The sequence below is a fragment of the Aythya ferina genome (assembly GCF_964211825.1).
Source record: "Aythya ferina genome assembly, chromosome: Z".
Lineage (NCBI taxonomy): Eukaryota > Metazoa > Chordata > Aves > Anseriformes > Anatidae > Aythya > Aythya ferina.
In genome coordinates this window covers 84,819,806-84,840,711 of record NC_140299.1, presented here as the reverse complement: position 1 = coordinate 84,840,711, position 20,906 = coordinate 84,819,806, and the positions used below count along the sequence as shown (strand labels likewise).

The 20,906-nt window shown below is 39.3% G+C and overlaps 1 protein-coding gene across 3 annotated transcripts in view; it reads right to left on the bottom strand.

Moving 5' to 3' along the window:
• Positions 1-20,600, bottom strand: part of ZCCHC7 (zinc finger CCHC-type containing 7) — a 116,368-nt gene extending 95,768 nt beyond the window's left edge. Inside the window, exons 1-3 of one of the 3 annotated variants that reach the window (XM_084504260.1) lie at positions 20,532-20,600; positions 17,906-18,033; positions 14,302-15,018 (exon numbers count right to left, since the gene is read on the bottom strand). In XM_084504260.1, coding sequence (XP_084360386.1) covers positions 14,302-14,995 — 694 coding nt within the window. In that variant the 5' untranslated portion in view covers positions 14,996-15,018; positions 17,906-18,033; positions 20,532-20,600. Of the gene's footprint in view, positions 1-14,301; positions 15,019-17,905; positions 18,034-19,978; positions 20,342-20,531 lie in introns of those variants that run through there. The other 2 variants (XM_084504261.1, XM_084504262.1) reach the window with 2 other exon arrangements.
• Positions 20,601-20,906: the final 306 nt, after the last annotated feature.

Sequence of the window (20,906 nt, the reverse complement as noted above, 5' to 3'; positions counted from 1 at the left end):
AACCTCAAAATCACAATAATAGACTTACATTTTGGAGACAAAAATGAAAAGAATTTATTAACATAGCAAATTTCACATTCAGAATGGATTAACATTTTCCCTTCTTCTCTTTTTCCTTGTATTATTTACACTTAGAAATAATTTTCATGTTTCCATAATTAGCAGTACCTATGCCATTTAAAAATAAATTAGTTAACTTGATATAACAAAACAGTTATCTGCTTCCAGTACAACTATTTAGATCTTCATTACTTCCCAGTCTGATTTACACTGAAAACTTCTGAGGGGTCTACTTTGGTCAGTCACATAGCTGCAAAGGCAGAAGACAGATTCTAATCAGGATAACGGTCACATTTACTGCTACTAAAAGTAAGACTATAAATCAGTGATCCTATTTCACTTTTCCTTTGTATTTCAAGTGTCACAATCAAATTTTAAACCAGCATAATCACCCCAGAGAAGATCAGTTATAAAGGATTGCTTACTTCCGTTGGTTAGCCTTAAAAACATAAAACCCCATGATGTTATCACAGCAAATTTACCACTTCTCTAAGTTACTTAAGGCATAGTTTTTAATACCTGTACTGTGCTAATACCACTATGAGTAATAAAGACTTGCATGGGAATACATACAATTTCCACAGCAAGGACAGTTAGGTTTTTGTTATTTGACACCAGGGCATCTCAGTAACTGTACTGTACGGACAAGGTACTGTTAATGTTTTAACCCACCTATGCTGAGAAGTTATTGTGTTTCCACTGCATTCTTTAAGTTCTCACAGAAACTACAGAAAAATAAAGCTACACAGAATTAGTTGTTCTTACAGCAGTATAATTTCTGAACTACTGACAACAATTCCTGGTGTATTTCTCATTTTTGTCATATTTTTTGAAAAAATGTTCTCTCCATAAGATACTGCTTGAGATGGTCACGTAAGAACATGAACTCAGAAATGTTCTCAGATTCAAAAAAACAGACATATTTGCTGATTTAAAGAGAAATAAAAGTTTCAATGAAGCTATCCTTAGAAATCAATCAATTTTATTTTATTTTTTTGTTTGTTTGTTTTAACAGCACTGTAATTAAACTAAGAATAGAAAATCTGTATTTTGGAAAGAATTCAGTTCCTGCTTGCTCCTATAGACTTTAAGCTTCACAAAGCACCTGACATTTAGTCAAGCTTTGAAATACTGAAATATAAATAAAAGGAGGGAGGACGATGACTTTGAAGGTGCATTCTCTTTGATGATGCATGTGGAACAGTAAACAAGTCAACTGAGTAGGTTTTACGTTAAATGAATACACTAAAAGTAAGTAATTTGCAGGCTTAAAAACAGTTATCAACTTAAGAACTTTAATTTACAAAAAGTCATTCTAATTCAACGGGCAGTCTTATTTATCTGTCTATATGCATATACTCTTACACTCAGGTCCAGTGCTTATACTATTGCTGTATCCTAAGTTTTTCATACTGCAACAAAATACTTAACAGCTACCTGCCACACTTTCTTCCTCTGCATTTATTTCCTTTTTCAGTGCTTAAACAACACAAACTGAAAACAATATAGTTTCATTTTTCCCCCCAGTTTGATATGATTGTGTTTTACGTCATCAAGTACCTGAAATATTTTCATGTGCTCTTTTAACTGCGTCCAGTGAAGAATGATTCTCAAACATGTATTTCCATACAAGAAGTATTTTTCAGCTTTTGTCCTTTAGAGATGGATATGTGCCCTAATAAAATTTTATCACTAATGTACAACACAAAGCTGTCATTTGTATTTAAAACTATATTACATTTTTAACATGGAGGCCAAAATAAATAACTGATGTGTAAACTCCTCAGTGAAGACCTCCAGGGAAGTGTGATTAAAAGAAGTTTGCCAAAAACTGTCTTTTTGCTATTTTACTACTTTCTGAAGTTGGTAACATGGTAACAACCATTTGAAATGCAGGAAGTTTTTAAGGTGAAGAGTAAATACTTCGGTTCAGAATTGTCTATCAGCAATGCTGCTTCTATCTTAGAAACTTGAGAACAAAACTGGCAACAATAATACACACAGGACACAGCTCCAGAAACCTGTCCTTTGAGTCTTCCACAAATGTAATCAGTGAAAAAAATATTACAAGGAGAGAAAAAAATCATAATGAACCCCTCAGATGAGAAACTAATTGGTACAAAGTACACAATGGCTTACATTTAATCCTGTTAATAGTCACGCGGAAAGAGAAGCAAAAGACTTGCTTTACAGCCATCTCTGGCCGAGTGGGCGAAAAGAACAGCATGAGTAACCCTGACATTGACCCCGGCCCTGCAAGTTTAACCAATTCCGTCCAGTCTGGAGAGACCTCCGTGGCTGCCCCACCAGGGGTGGGCTCACCCCGTGTCAGACAACCTCTGTGCATAGCAGGTGCACTCCAGCACCTTCACCTATAAAATGACATCCCGGCTGCAGCACCGGCTGCCCAAAATTTGGGAAACCAGCACCTCAGCGGTGCAGGCGAAGCTGCCTGGGTAGCTGCAGGTCCCAGGCGGGATGGCAGGGAAGGCCGCTGGTGTGTGGAGGCACAGGCCACAGGGCCGCGGCATGCCCAGCGCTGCAGCACGGGCTGCGGCAAGGCCTGCACGCCCACAGCTGGCCAGACTCGAGAGACGTTTCTTCTGCTAATGACCGAGCTGGCTCTTCCCCATCTGCCCCTTCAGAGCTTACTCACCTTGCTTAAAACATTCTGGTTTTGTTTTAGAAAGCTATGAGTCTAAGCCATAATGAAATCACTCAGTTTTTAGAGAAACTGCAGGTAAAACAGTGTCCGTTCCACCTACTACAAGGCTACTGCTAAAAACTAACAACAACAAAAAAAAACAAAACACATATGGATCCATTTTTGACACGAAGATATAGCATCATCACTAGAATATTTTAAACTTTTTGCTAGAAATTCAAAATATTCCAAACTACTTTTTTTTTTTTTTTTTAAGAGTAGATAAAAAAAGTAAGATACAAATGCACAAACAGATGCATTGCCACCTTAAAAATGAGAGCCAGCATGGACATACTTAACAAAACACAGAGAATAAACTTTCTTCACTAGCAACTCACTAAAAGAAACAACCACAGAACAACTTGTGCAGGGAGATGTACAAGTACACTACAAATGCCAGCTGAATTGTCTCTCTGCTGTGGCTGCTGATACTCATTTTCTAATCATTTGCTTTCTTAAATGCATATTCTTCTTTGCTATTTTGAATTTTATGCTAAAACAAAATAATTATAATTAAAAATCCAATGAGAAAATCCCTCTGCAAGGCTGTACTTCTAGTAAACCTCCACTCAGTTTTAGTTCTAGAAGTATCAGCAGTGCAAATAAAATAAGGAAGAAATTTTATATGCCCCAAAAGTAAGAGTCAGGGAACAATTCTATTTTATGTTGGGCTATCACACTTGGAAGCCTACCACACAGACTTCAGTTATCTCCATAAAGACAGGAAATACTGCTTCCCATCTCAGAGATATTTTAAAATATTAGTGAAATCTGTATTCAAACTTACTGACTTATTTCACTTTGGTTTTCTGAAGTTACACAGCAGATATTCCACACGAACACAATGAAAATGGAAAAGCTGAAGCTTAACACACAAATCGATAAATATGCATACAAATAAAGACGTATCTATGTTTACATGTGTGTACGTTTTTACATATACTTATCGATATAATTTAGGCAATCCCAAATCTGAGTTACACAGAACACAGCAAAGAGCCACATTTCATGAGAGTTGCTCTGAGCCCACCGCTGCTATGGGGGGAGGGGGAAATCCCCAGACCTTGGAAGCGCAAGTTTTAAATGTACAAGATACATGGTTATCAGTTTACTGGCTTACCTTCACAGCAGTATCTAGACTGGGAAGTAAGTGCAATGTTAAAGCAATTACTGTCACCACAGAGGCTGTAAAGCACCAAGTGCTTCACAGCCTCTGCTTTAAAAGAGGAGAGAAAACTCTATATTGTCTCACCATGCACAGTTTCAAAAAGAGACCGAAAAAAGCATCTGGCAGTCAGTCTTTCTCTCTCTTCCCCCACACCGTCCCCGTCCGTTCCCCCCTCCTACCCCTACTGCACCTCTCACTCTGCTGGTGCTGTGTGGGGTGGGTTTTTTGTGTGAGCACTTTTTTTTTTTTTTTTTTTTTTAAAGGAGTTGATGGAGAAATATTTATAAACTATTCAGCATGCCAGACGAGGACTTTGTTGTTTCTCGTGTCTCAGAACTCCAATTGAAGTAAAGCATGTCACAACAGCCCATGCAACAAAATCAACAACAACGTGCAACTAAATCTGTCCACATCAAAGAATAGTTTTGTCTGTCACAAGGACATGACATATGTAACGAGGTTTTCTGTGCCTGCAAGTGTCTGCCATCACCTACACTTTTCAAAAGTAATCAAAACGATGAAAAAACAAAGTATCAAACCTGATATTGTACAAGGATAGAAAAGTAATTCTCAGAACTAACGCCAAGCTGGTTACAAAACAATTTCAACAACCATTTGAAATGCATATTTCATGTTATTCTCTATAATGTGTGGGTGATAGCTTTACTGTTCCTGTAACATAAGGCATACAACACCATATTCACCACAAGACCAGCTAAATAGACAATGCTTTTATCTTCTCACTTCTAACAATGCCTTTACATCCCAATACATATTCAAGACACTAAGCACTGTTGCATAAGTGCAAAAAGAGACATTAGGAAGGATATTAAAAGAAAAACAAACATCAACACCACTATACAAAGTGAGAAAAGGCTCAGCCTTGCACACTTGGAACATTCCCAGTGCTAAAAATTTTCATACAAAAGGAAAAAGCTTAAAGTTAAATTCAGCAACTGCAAAAAAATTTGCATATTAACCAGAAATTACACAATTAACTGGAGACTCTGAGCACAGAAGTGGAACTGTCCATACAAAACTTCTGAGACACTCTCCATCTGCAATTTCTCTTCTCAACATTCGGAGGTGGCAGGCAACCTCACCTCTCCTAACTTCTCTAAAACAGACAGGGCTTCTGCTTCTTCACTGGCACATCAGAAGAGTAAACATTAGTCAGTGCAGAGAGTTTCCTGGGAAACCCAGGATATTTTGAGCAAACTGAGCATCAGGCAACTTGACAGGGTCTGGTAAAAAAACAAAACAAAACAAAACAAAAAAACACTCAAAAAAGCAGTTTCTGTATAGATTTGAGGAGTTACTTCGACTTACATCTGGAGATTAGAAACTGTTTTAGTACTGTGAGAGGGGAAACAAGAAGCCAAATAAGAAAGTGAAAGAAAGCTCAGGACTGCATTCACGGTAAAATATATCAGATTGTCGGCTCACTGCTGATGAGTAACACGATATGTGCATCTGCATATAGCGAGTCCTTGTCTGTGGATGCACAATTCCTGCCTAGTAAATGTTGTTGGAAGAGTGTCATTACATATGTAATACAGTAAAAAAAAATAAAATAAATACAGTATTTGTAAGCATACTCCAAAAATCAGTTATATACATTAACAGAGCATAAAGATAAGGATTACAATCATCCCAGGATGAGTTAGCTTGTGCTATGACGACTCAAAAGTACAGAAATACAATATTCTAACAATTACTTCCCATCTCCTCCAGATTAATAAACAAAAGAAACCACTGAATATAACTGTCACAAAATTAATGGTGATTACGATGGTATCAAAGTTCAAGTTTTCCTTGCTTTTTAGTAGAAACCTACAATATTATCTAGAACACAGCATGTATGCCTATCTTAACAACATGGTAGCTCAACACACTTGTAGTTTAGGCCTTCATGGTGAGTCTCATTCATATCAGAAAGACACAGACTGAGTAATGTAAACAGTAAAGAAACCTCATGTTCTCCAGAAACATGCCAATTATTGTCAAAGGGCTCACAAAATTAAATCTTTGCTCCCTTATAAACTCCCAAGAACATCAATTTGCCCACAGTTTTGAAGCCCATTAGCATTTAACCATTTTACTTCTTCTACCAATCTCTAGATTTTATCATTTTAAAAATTCATTAATATAAACCTTTTTTCCCCCCGTGCTTATTGTATGCCCATATCTGCATGCTTTACCATAGGACAACTCAAACTTCACTTTTTCCCTTTGTAAAACCTTCAGTCCTATATCTTTGGTATATTGTTCATTACCTCTGAATTACTTGCATTTTTCAATTACTTAACAATTTTAAACTTCTCCTTTAAAAGGACTGAATCAATTCCCCAGCTGTCTTCAAAAGTTCAATTGAAATATGAGGGTTTTTCCCCACCTGTAAGAAATTCAAACAAATAGGGACAAGGAAGAAAGATCAAACTGATGACAGAAGTGGGGAAAAAAAACAAAAAAACAAAACACCCTTATAACAACCAACAGAACAGAAAAAAAAAAGAGAGAGAGGGAAAAAAAAAAGTGAAAAAGTCACCCAGAATATATGACCATGTAAGCATGGGCACTCTTGCAGAAAACCTAGTCAGCAATCCAAAGCCATGGGAAATTTAAATTACGGCTAAGGTCCACAATAGGCAGAGAAATCTGTACAGATAAAAGGGCCTGCTAAAGTTGCAGGTATACTTAATCTAGATATTTACAGACTTACAAAGGAACATTATTAGTTTTATTATTTTTTTTTTTAATAATCAAGAGATTCGAGTGTATCCACATTACATGGTAAAGAAGATTAAGTTTTTCTCTTTAATCAAAACATCCATATGCATGTGCTGTATCTTCCGAACTGTAGGTGGATTCCCACTGCCTATTACAGCTCCAGGGTGCATTCTGTTATAGTAACTCATGCACAAAGAACTCCTACTACATTTAAGTAATGTTAAGGTTCTAGCCAACAAAAGCAAGAAGAAAACCCCCCAAACTACATGAAAAGCCTCCACTTTCAGTGGGGCCCGGTTCTGAGGAAAGAAAGTTCATAAGGGATTTTAGTAATACTCGAGCACACAAACAAAACCTGAATTTGGTGACATCGATGTTAATTTTAAATTCAGCCAGTGTGATCTAGCATAATTCTGTACACTTATCCTATTTAGTGAAAACAAGCATGTAGTCACAAACTGTCACTGCACGCCTGTAACTTCATATGGGAGGAAACACAAGGCTTTATACACAGGCAGCGCTGCCGCGGCAGAGGGCATCTTTCCAATACCACCAGCACAGGCACACGCAACTTCAAGAGGAAGATGACGGACTTCCATGCTTTCCATCAGGTTTGGAAACCTCCTGAGGACCCAGAGATGCAGGCTGTCCCGGCAGCCGTGGCAGCCAGCAGATCCAAGTCCAGGTGGAGCCACGTGGCAAGCAGAGGGAAGCACGCTCGTGCTTGCACTCGGCGCGCCAAACACTTCCCACCGCTGAGAAAAATAAGACTTGCGATAGGCTGTTTTCGAATGAAAATTAATTTCTCACTGAGACATGGGTTCCTTTGTTTTCTGTCAGATGATCCCCCTCCAACTGCCTAGTCTTTGGTGGCTAAAGTCGAGAAGACTGTCTGCTTGAGGTGGCGTTCAAATCTTACTCAGTGTTGCAGTGAACCCTTAAAAATGGGGAGCGGAGCAGACATTAACACAGCCCACAGCTACTGAAAGACAGCACCTAGCAAGCCTAGGACTCTCAAGGAAAGACTAAGTCAGCATGCAGTTTACAAAAGAAGCAGATGTAATTACCAAGAAATAAACTCTCACTTCTTTTCTTCCTGCCACTGGAATTTGTACATGAGCCACACTAGTGAGTCTTACTGCTGTTAAGACATGCAGCACAGACTTAGGTATTATTAATGAAAATATTTTAATTGCTTAGCCAATTTTCCCCAAAACATAATTTTTAAATTTGAAAGCCACTTTTGCTGACATTTCACATACAAATTTCACAGCTCAGGCATTCAAATGTGCAGGAAACCATGGCTCTTTAAGAAGTTTTTATATGGCCTAATAACATTAATTTTTAAAAAGTAAGTTGGTCTTATATATATCAAGATTCTAGCACAAAACAATACTATATGTTGCAAAGGTCAAATGTTCAAAACTTGTTGCCAAAGGGAGATTAAAGAAAAGCATAATTTACCATACGTTTTTGTCACTCACTCCAGAAATAAGTTTACACTTTTTTTTTTTTACTGTTTAAAAATACACTAAGGGATTTGAGTAACAACAGAGAGAAAAAAAATACAGATGTGGTGTGATTTTTGAATACTCTCTGTAGTACCATGCAGAGGTAAAAAAAAAAAAAAAAAAAAAAAAAAAAGAACAGTCACACATCTAGAAGAAACCACTTAAAACACAGATAGCAAACAAAGGATATTTCTGTTTTAAGCATGGCTGATAGAGATAAAAGAATAAGCTAAATTAATCTGAGATTCCTATTTCCATTTTGACTTCATAAGCAGCAGTTGCTTAGTTGCAGCTGCTGAATGAAAAACTCCTTCTCATATTACTTTGTAGGGAAGGGCTAAAATAAAATTATTACAAATTATTTTTTGCTATTATTATTTAGATGTCTTTTTTTATGGTTTCATTCACTAAGTGTTCAAGCTCCATTAAAAAAAATAAAAATAATGTCATTTTTACAGTTTCATTGACTAAATGAGAGATTTTATTACCATGGGTAAAAACCAGTGCTTAGAAAGATTTCAAGACCCAGTAAACATGATAGAAAGGGATGAAAAATGGAAAGATGAAAAAACTGCTTTGGAAACACTAGCTTGTACTTCATTTTATGGTCATGACTTCCTTTTGTACAGGACAGTTTTACAAGACAGTAGGAGCACAATTAGATATAAAATTCCACACCTTAAACAAAATAACGTATTCCTTAGTTGCTCTTTCCTTTTCATAACTACTTTCAACAGAGAAGCTGAAAAAGCTTGTGCTTTACCATTTGCAAGATGTCAATCTGTCAGAAAACACATATATTACTTCATATATTGACAGATTTGATAAACAGATTAAAACCACAACCTATGAACTTCAGCAGACTTTTGTACTTTCTGTTCTTAGTCTTCTGTCCTTCACTTCTCACCAGAGCTAAACTATATGAAGTAAAGCATTTATGTAGTCACAAAATAAAATACTGAAATAAACGCACAGAATGTTACCCATAGCACAGAGTCCCTTTTTTGTCCCAGTTCTGGTGTGCTCAAATTAAATGGGTATGATACATGAATAAAGACTTGAGTCAGACACCTAGTCTGAGAGCAGCTGCTGGAAGAGAAGTACCACCATGTGCTGGGTCCTCAGGCAGCATCTCTGCCATGCAGGAGACATGCTCAGAGACAGTCAAACTGTCTCATATTCTGCCAATGCCTCAAGATAGTATTTTAAAACGGCCAAAGCTGCTAGCTAATAAAGCTTCAGAGTTTCTAATGAAGTTTTCAATCTGCTGACCAATGACCACAAAGAGCATCTGACCGCAATGCTCTGTACTAAGAAGTTGGGTCCAGAGTTTGTTACTTGTAAGAGCAGCCTTTAGTGTTATGCAGTACTATGCTCTTTTGAATGCCTTCCTACAGTGTTAATAAACAAAAAAACAAACAAACAAACAAAAAAACAAACACAGAGCAGAGAAGAAAACATTCCTTTGCCTGTAAGTGTATTTCTATGCAGTTTTACAAACACTTTGGTTTCAAAAACAACCATATGAACTACGCTCCACAAACTTGCATAGCACAGAGTGCTAAAGAGTTAGCCCCTCCTCTTCAAGAAAGGTACCATAAAGGGTGGGTAAAGGATGAAACACAAAAAAAGTAACTTGTTTTCTGTACCCCTTGGTGGCTATAGGTTGGTGCTGTAGCTTTTTCCAAAGGCCATAAGGGGGAGGAAAAAGAAAAGAAAAGAAAACGAAAAAGCAGAGATTAGGACTGCAGCTATACATGGAAGAAGAAACACATTTAAAAAAAAAAAAAAAAAAAAAAAAAGCTTTTAATGAAGGAATGGATGAAAGACTTCCAGTTACAGGAATTAACGTTCTTATATACTCTTAGTGCAAAATGCAGAAAAGAACTAGGAGGGGAGAACCCTCCTTCAAAGACCTGGAAATTTTCCTAAACTAAAAATTAATTCCATGGTACTAGATGAGCAAAAATAAAACTGTGAAAAGCATATAAAGCCTTTTAAAAAGGAAAAAAGGCATAAAGGGGAGAAAAAGTTTTCATCTGACTTTAACAGCACTGTTTGCTTACCAGATAGAGTTTTCAAAATATTAACTGAAGACAAAAAAGGTCAGTTGAATCTCAAGTTACAATCAAGGAACCAGAGTTCACTTTGCCAAAGCAAATGACCATCTCTTTCTGTTACAGCAGAAGGTGACTAAAGCTAGAATGCTACACAGAGAAAAGACCTCTCTGTGGGAGGAATTGAGAAACGACGTTAGTTGTTTATAAGGAATTCTAAATATAACAAGGGTGTTAGACTAGAGCAAGGCAGGAAAGTAAGAAGTAGGGAGATGAAGAGAATATGCAGATATGCTTAACTCCTCTCTGCAAGCAGTTACTTCTGACTGTAGTGGACCCTCAGCATCTCTGTTGCAGGTTCTCAGGCAGGAAAACAAACTGACACCAGTGGCTACGCTTGTAGTCTGAGAATTGTTCACATTTCAGTTCCTTTTTTAATATGAAGCAAACTGGACACTACCCATACCACAACGCTACCATGGGAGATCTATCCCATTCACACAGCCATATGCACTTCCTGCAGAGAAGGTAAAAGGCAAGGCTTCAGTAGTCGCTACATTCCACACCCCATCTGTATGGATACAACAGTTCTCAAAATAGTGATGCACATACTGTGTAGTCACCTAAATATCTGGCCTTGTTCTTCAAAAACCCTAAAAACAGAACTGTGAACACATCTCAAAATAATTCAAATGAATTATCAGAGAATATCTTTGAGAGAATAATTTGTGAATACTTTTTTAAATTCCTTTCTTTCTTTGATTTTAAGTTTTTTATGTTTAAGTTTCAGCAAAGAAATCCTTTACAGTCTGTAAAATTTGAGATGCTGTGTAAAGTTTGATAATCACATTACCTACCATTGCTTTACATTAAGATTTATAGCTCTTGTTCCCTAAAGCTATTTTGATGCTGTTGTAGCTTTTCATTATGTATACAAATACACACAACATAGATGTTTCAAAGCTGTCTTTACGTCACCACCACTGTGTATGTTGGGAGCAGAACAGATGAATGAAACTTTTCTGCACTGGTGCTACTTGAATAGCATTCACTGAAATTTCAGACACAGTTGAGAAAGTTGGGATGAAGCTGGAGCTCAGCTTCACAGTATCTTTCACACCTCAGACTGTGTATGTATGTCAGGGCTCAGCACCAGAGCCACTCTATTCTGGGAACTTCACACAGGTTTAAACATGTCAGTGTTAACTTGGTCAAAATCAGAAGCAACATGCAAACATTCAGACTTTCTGCAAATAAAACATATGTAGAAAGTATAAAGTTTTAATGAAAACAAATATGTGTGTGCAAAACCAGACCTTTTTACCAAGCTGCTCTCTGTGTCTGACAAAAGTTCTGCATGCCTCAAACCTCCAAGCATGAGATTACTGTTGGTAACGCCATCACTGATGTGAGGCAAGATGCAAGAAGGGATTGTGAAGAAGTTCTGAAGCTGCTTTGAGGATAAAAATCAGAGTATGTGAAGAACAGTAATATTTATAAGCTACTTGTGTGACTGTCTATAATTTCCAACCCAAGCACCTCAAAAATATTTACATCTCCCAAATTAAATGAAACAAGTATAATTCTGAAGATTATGACAACTTTAAATAGCACAGGATAATTCTCCTTCCATTATCTGCCTTGAATTTGGATTGCTTATTGTCAAAGCTAAGAATATGAACAGAAAACATATTACTACGTTTGTTATAAAAGCATGCCATAACTTAGCAAAACTGTCTCCTGATATTAACCTTGTATATTGATCTCCCTCAAGTTTGCACCGGTACACATTTATTAGAACAGCATAAAGAAAGAAACTACGTATAACATGAACATTTGTGGTAAGTATAATCATTGCAATAAACTAATTGCATAATGTTTCCAAAACTTATATATACAATTGTAAAACATGCTTAAAGTCTCAAACACTGTTTAAACATTTTTCTGTCTTCTTTTTCTTTGGGTAATCTTCAGTGCTACCATCAGCAATTTTGGTATGCAAACCGAGGAAATACACAGACTAAAGTGAGTAAAAGAAACCTGACTCCAAGTCTTTTGACTGCCCGGTAGTAATGAGAAAAATATAAGCTAACCAGAAAATGCAGTAACTATGCTATGTATAAACTGCATTTCTATTACAGCAGTCAACACATGGCCCCAGACATTTGATCCCCAAGAGGTAGAGTAATTAAAAAAAACACAAATGTAAACCAATTAGCTTCAGTTTTGAGCAATACAAAAATATAAAAAGAAATATATTAATGAAATATAGCAACTTTGAGATAATTCTTAGTAAATGCATATTAGAGTCATTCAAAAAGATTTTTAGGGAGAAAAAGTTACATGCATTATAAATATAACGTGGCTGTCTGGGGTTCTGGTGCAGTAACTGTATGTTCTGCCACTCTTCTGGCATTGCACTGGGAACAAGGAAGGCATTTCTTAAATCTCTGAAGCTCATTAATCAGACATCCAAGATTGAGTACGCACTACGGTCTATTTAGCTGCAGACTAGGATAACTATGTAAAACCATACACGAGAAAAACTCAAAGAGGAAAGTTATTAAATGTTTACAGGCAAGAAACACATTTTAGCAGAACTGAAGGAATAATTTCTCAATTTCCCTTCTCAAACAGGTTAGTACCGGCATATGATCAACACCATTCTGACAAAAAACTTTACTAGTATCAACCTACAGACAAGCACAACAGAACATTTTCTCCTCATTTACATGTGCTTCAAATAAAATTCTGATACACATTTATTATATATATATATATATGTATATATAAATAAATGCATATATATATACACACATACATATATAAACACAAAAGAAAATCTAGCTGAGGTCCTCATTGCTGCAGCTTATCTGTTTAGTCTTACTGCTGAATAAGCATTTCTTCAGATAGTGTTCTTGACTGTCAGGGGATGCTATCTCTGGAAGTGATCTATGTGCTTCAGAAAACTGGTGGGCAAGAAAAAAGCATAGATGATTGTCGAACAAGAATTTTTAGTTGCTGGTGCAACTAAGGGTATCTATTTCTTGGAAAAACTGAAATATACTACTGACGTTCTAAGAACCACACAAGTGACTATTACAAACATGCATCTAAAATTTGTTGCATTAGCCACTGAATTAATGCATTTTCTACAGTAACTTAGAAGAATATTTTACAAAATACCAACATGTTAGATGTTAATCTTAGTGATTGTGAATCTCTCTGAATTATCCAACACAGAATCCACATAAAAAGTTGCAGTAAATTTTAGACAAACAGCCCAAATTGCCCTGGACTCTCAAAGGAGTGGTTACACGATCTGCTTCTTGGGAAGGAAGAATCAGTTTAGGTCTCCCCTTTCATTCCTTCCCAACTCCTGTTACAGTTTATCCCCTTCTTCAGGTGTAATTCCTTCAGTCTAGCAGTATACAGCAAATACTTGAAAAGCATTTGTTTCCCCACAGCTGAGGGGCAATAAGGCAAAGCAGACAGGGGTCAGATGGACAGAAATGTCATCAGACAAAAAGAGGAGTCACTCTGCTTTCTGGGTTGTAAGCACTACTTACTTTCCTGTCCTGCAGTATTTTTCTTCAAACTTCTTGTTGTTATGCAATTTTATGTCTGTGTTTTTTTTGTTTTTTTTTTTTTAGAATAAACAGTTTATTTACTTTGTTTACAACAATAAACCATTTTTATTTCCTTTTTATCTCACACCACACACAAACTTTCTACACTGTTAGAACTACAAAATATACAGTAACATTTGAAAGTTCACAAAAAGGATCACTGATACTGCTTCTAAATTTCTACCAAAAATGCTGTTTTCACAGCACCTTACAAAGTACACTTACACATATGATGCTACTGAAATAATGATAGTATCAATGGCTATTTCCTTCATCATGGTTGTTTTCCATCCATCATTGCACACTCCATTTTGATTTCCGATTATCTTTCTTTAAAAACATTTGAACATTTTGCAACATCTTTTTTAAAAGATCAGTTACCACTGCAGACAAATCCCTTCACATACAGAACATTAAACAAGTGATTAAAAAAAGCACTAACCTTTGTTGCCTGGAGTTCCGCAGCCTTCAAGGTTCAAAATTATATCTTCATCTTTGTCATCTGCAGTGCATCCCAAAAGCATCCAACTCTCAACATCATCACTTTCAGATATCATGCTCTCCTCCTCATCACTTGAGCTATCATCTATTACCATCACCTCTTGGATGGCATGAGTTCCAACAGAACTAACTGAGGCAAGCTTCTCCCTAACACCTTTCCTTTGCCTTGGAATTTCTGTGTCTGATCCAGCAGGATGCAGTGTATCACATTCAGCAGCTTTGGCATGATTTGGTGTGGAAGATCCTAGATGAGTGTGTATTTTACCTTGAGCTAGAGAGCTTGTTGACTTCTTTGCCTTGCTTTCATAAACACTCTCTTCATCTGGTGTATCAGACAAGACAATGACCTCAGAGTCGTTGGAAACCTGAACATCATCGTCGGGCAATTCAATGACGTTCTTGTCTTCATGCAGCGTCTCAGTTAGAGCTGAACTCTGACCTTTGACTCCTGCAACATCACCTTCTTCAGTCACTTCCACTGTGCTGATTTCACCAAGATTTTGGGAATAGTGGATTTGGCTGTAGAGATGGAATTCCACCTCACTGTCGACACTCTGCTCACTGGATGACTCCTCACGATACAGATCATCTTCATACACTTCAGTATCATCTGCGTCTTCATATCCATAAAACATTCTGGAAAACGAATAGTCTGTATCTGCAAAAAACATGAAAGGTTATTTCAGTATGCTCATGAACGTATATCCCAAGGCATGTTTCAAATGACACCTTTGGTCTTTCTGAAATTGCTAGGGTCAGTCATACTGCTCTGCAATATGGAAGACTGAGCAGATTAACAGCTACAAGAATCAATGCTCAAAACAATTAACAGCAGAAGCTACTTAAGGGTGCATTTTGTTTAACCTTACCAAATATGTTAACCTCAACTACTTTGGCTTCTGAAAGTTGTGGAAATTCTCAGGCACCAAAGCTCCTCTCTGTCCTTGGTTCAAAAACAAGGTTCCTGTGTGGATCGGTAGACAGATGACTGTACAAATCCAAGTCTTGATTGTCCCACCAACCTGTATTAATACCGCACACTTTGCAAATTGTATTACTAAGCAACATCTTATATATGCATACTCCCTGAAAGAACAGGGAAGCAACACTCAGTGGTATTTCATAGAAGCAACTTGAAACATCTACCTCTGAGCTGCAAGGTCACCTGACCTGGCACTTCATTATTTAACCCTAGGACAAGAATTATTAGTGTGATGGTACAGAAGCATACAGATGTACTCTGAACGAGCACAAGTCACATGGTTCTATCAGGACTTACAAGCCGAGTTATGATGCCACAAAGATGCAGCTACAATGCACTTACACATGAGGAAGGCACACCTGCAAACAGTATCTGCCCAGCTCAACATCAGCCACATCTCTATTCTCCTCCCTGCTGCGAAACAGTTATCTACAACTTTTACTGGCCTCTCTGGTGGATCTATGATTAAGGCCCAATTTCCCCCCCTTTTTTTTTGTACATAGCAATACCACTTGTTAAAAAAAATAAGCCATAAGAGCTGAATGATGGACAAAGTGCACCCTCAGCAAGTTTTCAGACGATGCAAAACTGAGGAGTGGTTGATGCAGCAGATGGTTGTACTGTCACTCAGGGCTACCTCAGTGTGCTGGAGAAATGGGCAGAGAGGATCCTCATGAAGTTCAACAAAGGTAAATATAAAGTCAGGCACCTCGGAAGGATAGAGGCTTGGGGCCAACTGCAACAACAAGATGACAGAAAAGGACCAGAGAGTGGAATAAGTTGACCATAAGTCAAAATACTTTTGTGACAAACAGCATGCTGGGCTCTTGAAGAATGTCAACAGCAAGTGGAGGGAGGTGATTTTTGGGTGGTCTTGTGTAGAGACGGGAGCTGGACTCCATGATCCTTGTGGCCCCCTTCCAATCTGAGATATTCAATGATGTTGTGACCCTTCCACTCTACTCAGCACTCACAAGAACACATCTGGAGTCCTGTGTACAGCTCTGGGCTCTCCCACAGCAGAAAAACATGGACATGTTGAAGTGAGTGTAGCAACTAAGACGATTAAGGGAGAGAAGAATCTGTCAAACAAGGAGAGGCTGTTCATACTGGAGAATGGAAGGCTCAGAGAGTCTTATTAATGTACATAAGGACCTGATGGAGGACTAAAGAAGACCGACCCAGATTCTTCCAAGTAGTGTCCAACAGCATGGTAAGAGACAATGGGCACAATTTACAATACAGAAGATTCCACTTAAACGTAAGAGAAAACTTTTTAACTGTTGCTCACAAGGGCTGTGGAGTCTCCACCCTTGACTAAATTCAAAACCCAACTGTACATGGCCCAGAGCAAACTGCCCCAGGTTACATTGCTTTGAGTCACATTGCTTTGAGTCAAGGCAGTTGGACTAGACAATCCCAAGAAGTTCCTTCCAACTTCATCTATTCTCTGATCCTAACCAAACTGCAAGTATTTCTAAATAGAGAGTTCACTACATACTCATGAGCCAGGCCTAACATTTGAAGGTATTCTGAAGTTACTTTGTCTAACTCATGGGCTACATAATTTCATTTACATGCCCACATCACACATTAAGGAGAAGAAAAAAAAAAAAATACTTTCTCTGGAAAGTCTTTCTGCGTATAGTCCTACAGAAGCCAACCAGCCTTTGTAGGCATGAAAAACTGCCAGACACAGATCACTTTTATGGTTGTTGAAGTGGAATGTTATTGTTTAAGTTTTCTGTATGGTTATTGTCTGTATGTGTACAGACATAAAAGTACAAAAATTTAGATTTGCTAGTCCTGGACTTAAGTGATTTGCATGATGACTGTATTCAAAGAACCTAAAGGCTCTTATTATAGTAGCTTTCTGTGAACACGTCACAGGAGTTCCTCTCTGATAGATTTGTATTCATCTGTATTTTTGTTACATTAGAAGTCAATGTGAAGAGGAACACTTTCTTTCCCAAACATAAACATGGCAGCAAAAGCAGGAAAATGCAATTCTTAAGGAAAACCCATATGTTCTCCCCTCTTCTGCTTGGGCTTCAAGTAGGTCAGCATACATTTTTCAATCTCACCTGCACAGCTAAGGAAGCCACTTTGGTAATTGTTTGCTGAGATCACATCCAAACAGCATCAGAACTCTACCCTTTCATTGTTACGTGGGATCACCCTTTCAAATAGGGCTAGGCCTGTTCCAGTCCACAGGACAAGAACAAAAGAAGATCCAGCTCTAATCAAGCAAAGTTACAAGAGTAATTAGCAGTTATAGGAAGTGAGAAGAAAGACTTTCAGTAATGCAGGAAATCAAAGAATCTCTCTGAAACACTGCAATCTTAGAGATACTCAAAAAGACAACTTAATTCAAGCACTCTTTGCTTCGACTCCTGTCACCTTCTAGATAAAGTTACACAAAGTACCCACACGGCAGAGCTGAAAGTACACATCTGAACACGACTTTTGGATTTGAAGTGTCGAAGAACAGCCATGTATCTGACTTATAGACACTTCATAATGAAAACAAGAGTAAGAAGAGGCAGCATTGAACTACACTTACTGTGATCTATCCTCTCTAGACTACAGAAGTTTAAACCAGTTGATGGCTCCTCTTCCTCTCAGGTCCATGCAGGAATTGGAACAATGAAGGGATCTTTCTCTTGCTCACTCAGCACGTGCATCAGGCCACTGAGAAACAAGAAACATCAAATATCAGCATCAGAAAATGGTGTGAAGATACCTATTTCTGCCTTTCTCTGTTGTAGGATTCTGACAACAGCTGTGTTCTACCACAGCATGAGAAATATGTCTCAAGCATAATCAAAGCAGACAAAAGCACTGCCTCCAGGAAAGAGAAAAGGAGCTTGACAGAAAGTTGTGGTGTTTATCAGATTGTCAAAATAAAGCAGTCTTTTACTTACAATGGACAATAGCCTAAACATTTTTGCTGCCAGCTAGACTGTAACAAAAAAACATCCCTCATACCTGACTGTTAAAAAAGTAAATCAATCCCACATGGAGTAGCTAATGTTATCGTTAATACAAACTGCGGAGAGCAGAACACACTAACACATTCTTTTGAACTGGACTGCTGTAATTTTTAAAAACAAAGCAAGGAAACAAAAAAAAAAACTTCCAGCCCTGTGCCACAGGAGAACCCCGACCTTTCATCAACAAAAATCCTGCTGCTACCTGAACACCCTGCAGAGCTTTCCTCAGAGGTGTCTGATCACCCCTGTGGTAGGCCTTAAGTCAGAACTTCAAGTAAAGGGTTACCAGTGTAAAAAACAAAACAGAACAAAACAAACAAACGAACCACAAGAAAACAACAGATATCTGAATTTCTTTTAGCCATCCCGGAAAAAACTCTGTACCTGGAAATACCTGGGGGATAGGGGGCATTTTCCTGAAACATTTGCAAAGACTGCTTGCCAGCACATTTTGTTTCACTCATTAAAACAAGCAAACAAACAAGAATCCTCACTTTGTAAAGTAACAAAAGTTGGCAGCTGTACAGCCAAAGTCAGAAGGGAAATGTTGATGCTGACTTGCAGGCAGGGAGAAGGAGCAGAAACAAGTTAATCAGAAGCTCCAAAGCAACTTTAAAGCTGCGCGCAGGAAGCTACTCCCTCAGCCAAAATTTCAAAGCTGTTTGGAACGCTGAGCCATAACAGGAGCACAGAAGGTGCTTTGATTGTGTGCCAGCAAGGTGTGCCAGCAAGATGCGACTGCCTTTCCCATGCCACTAATGCTTCCACCTATCTTGTGTCTCCCTACCACCTCCTCTCAAGTGCTTAACTTAATTCCTTTCGCTACTCTTAGTTCAACTCCAGCAAACTTTCACACAGTAACTTTCTTCCCTCTTCCTCTTGCCATTTCAAATATACATTCTGCTTAACTTCAAATACCAAGACTTTTTAGAAACAAACAATGAAAATCACTAAAAGAAGAATATGCCATCATTTGGTGTTGCAAAAACAGCTTTTCAGACAAGCACACTATCCCCATCAAACACCATCAGTGAATTCCAGTATTCCCTTAGTGTACTTGCTCTCTGCTTAATCTGTGCAGTGGTATCAAATCTAACATGTCTAGGACAAAGGCTGTGTTGAAAATACAGCAACAAATGTGTTATTTCCTCACCTAGGGAGCAAAGATATGGCATATGTCTATAATCAGCCTCCCTGTTACAGACAGGAACGATGATAAAAACGGAAATCTTTTGAGGAAATTACCAAACACATCCTAAAATCACACGTATCTACCAGTTCAGACATCAGAATGGTAGCAGACATCAACAGTCTTTACAGTTTCATCTAGACTGGAACTTTTTTTTGCATTTTCTATTTAGCCATATTTCTAATAGGTAAACTGGGTAGTACTTTAGACTGTTATGGCACACGTACAACTGACATGAAATTGCTGAAGAACTTAAATGTTCAGATACAGTTAAATGAAATCTTTCATTTCAATGGCTACAAGTGGTGTACAAGTAGCACACCTCTTCTTCACGTGGTGTAAGTGATCAAAATTATTAGCAACAGCAATAATTTTGATCACTTTTGTGAATACTTTTTTTTTTTTTTGTGAATACAGAATACTTTTGATCACCCCTGAGAAGGGCCGAGAGTACCTGTTGCTCGAGTTACACAGAGGCAACGGAAAGGGAAAGAGCATCAAAAAGCTGATCTAACGGCTACGCCTGCTAATGTGGGGCAAACTTCGTCGGCAGTTTCTTCTGCGGGCAACTGACTGGCTTCTGCCTCAGTGCCGAGATAAACACACGTCTCCTCGCTCTGTGCCCGGCGAAACGTCCCCTTCCCGTCCCTGCAGCACAGCGCGAGTCATTCCAGCGGCGAGGCCGAGGCTCCGGGAGGCCACAGCCGAGCACCTCCCGCACCTGCAGCAGCACAGCGCGCGGCCAGGCCACCCGCGCCCAGCCCCGTGGCAGCGCCTCCCCCCCGCCCCCACACAGCCGGCACCGCACCGCGGGTCCCCGCCCGCCTCCCCCGCACCGGGGCCCGGCGGCGCTGACGGGGCCGCGAAGAGACAGGGGCAGGGGCAGGGACAGGGCCCGGGACAGGGACAGGGCCCGCACGCACCGGGCAGCGCCCGGGCCCTGCGCGCCCCGCGGGGACCCCGGGACACGGGGGCGGGGGGGGGGCGGGGGCCGCCCGGGTACTCACTGCCGGCCGCACCGGGACGCGACGAGCCGGAAGTGGGGGCGCCGCGCCCCGCCCGCCGGCCGCGTGCTTCCGGCCCCGCCCCGCCCGCCCTCAGGCCCCGCCCACCCAGGCGCCAGGCCCCGCCCCTCTCCGCGCCCGCTGAGGGAGGGAGGGGAGGGAGGGGAGGGAGGGGCGCGGCGTCGCCGTCTCAGGGGTGCGTCAGGAGGGCTCCCTGCGCGGCTTGCCGAAGACCCCTAATGATAAAGCCCGTTAATAAAAGTCTTTTAAGGCATTCGACGCCTTGACGTGCGGCCCCAAAGCTGCCCCTGTTGTAAACGAGGCGTTGCAGGCGCAACAGTCACTGACAGAAACCCGCAGCGGTGCCCAGGTTCCTGC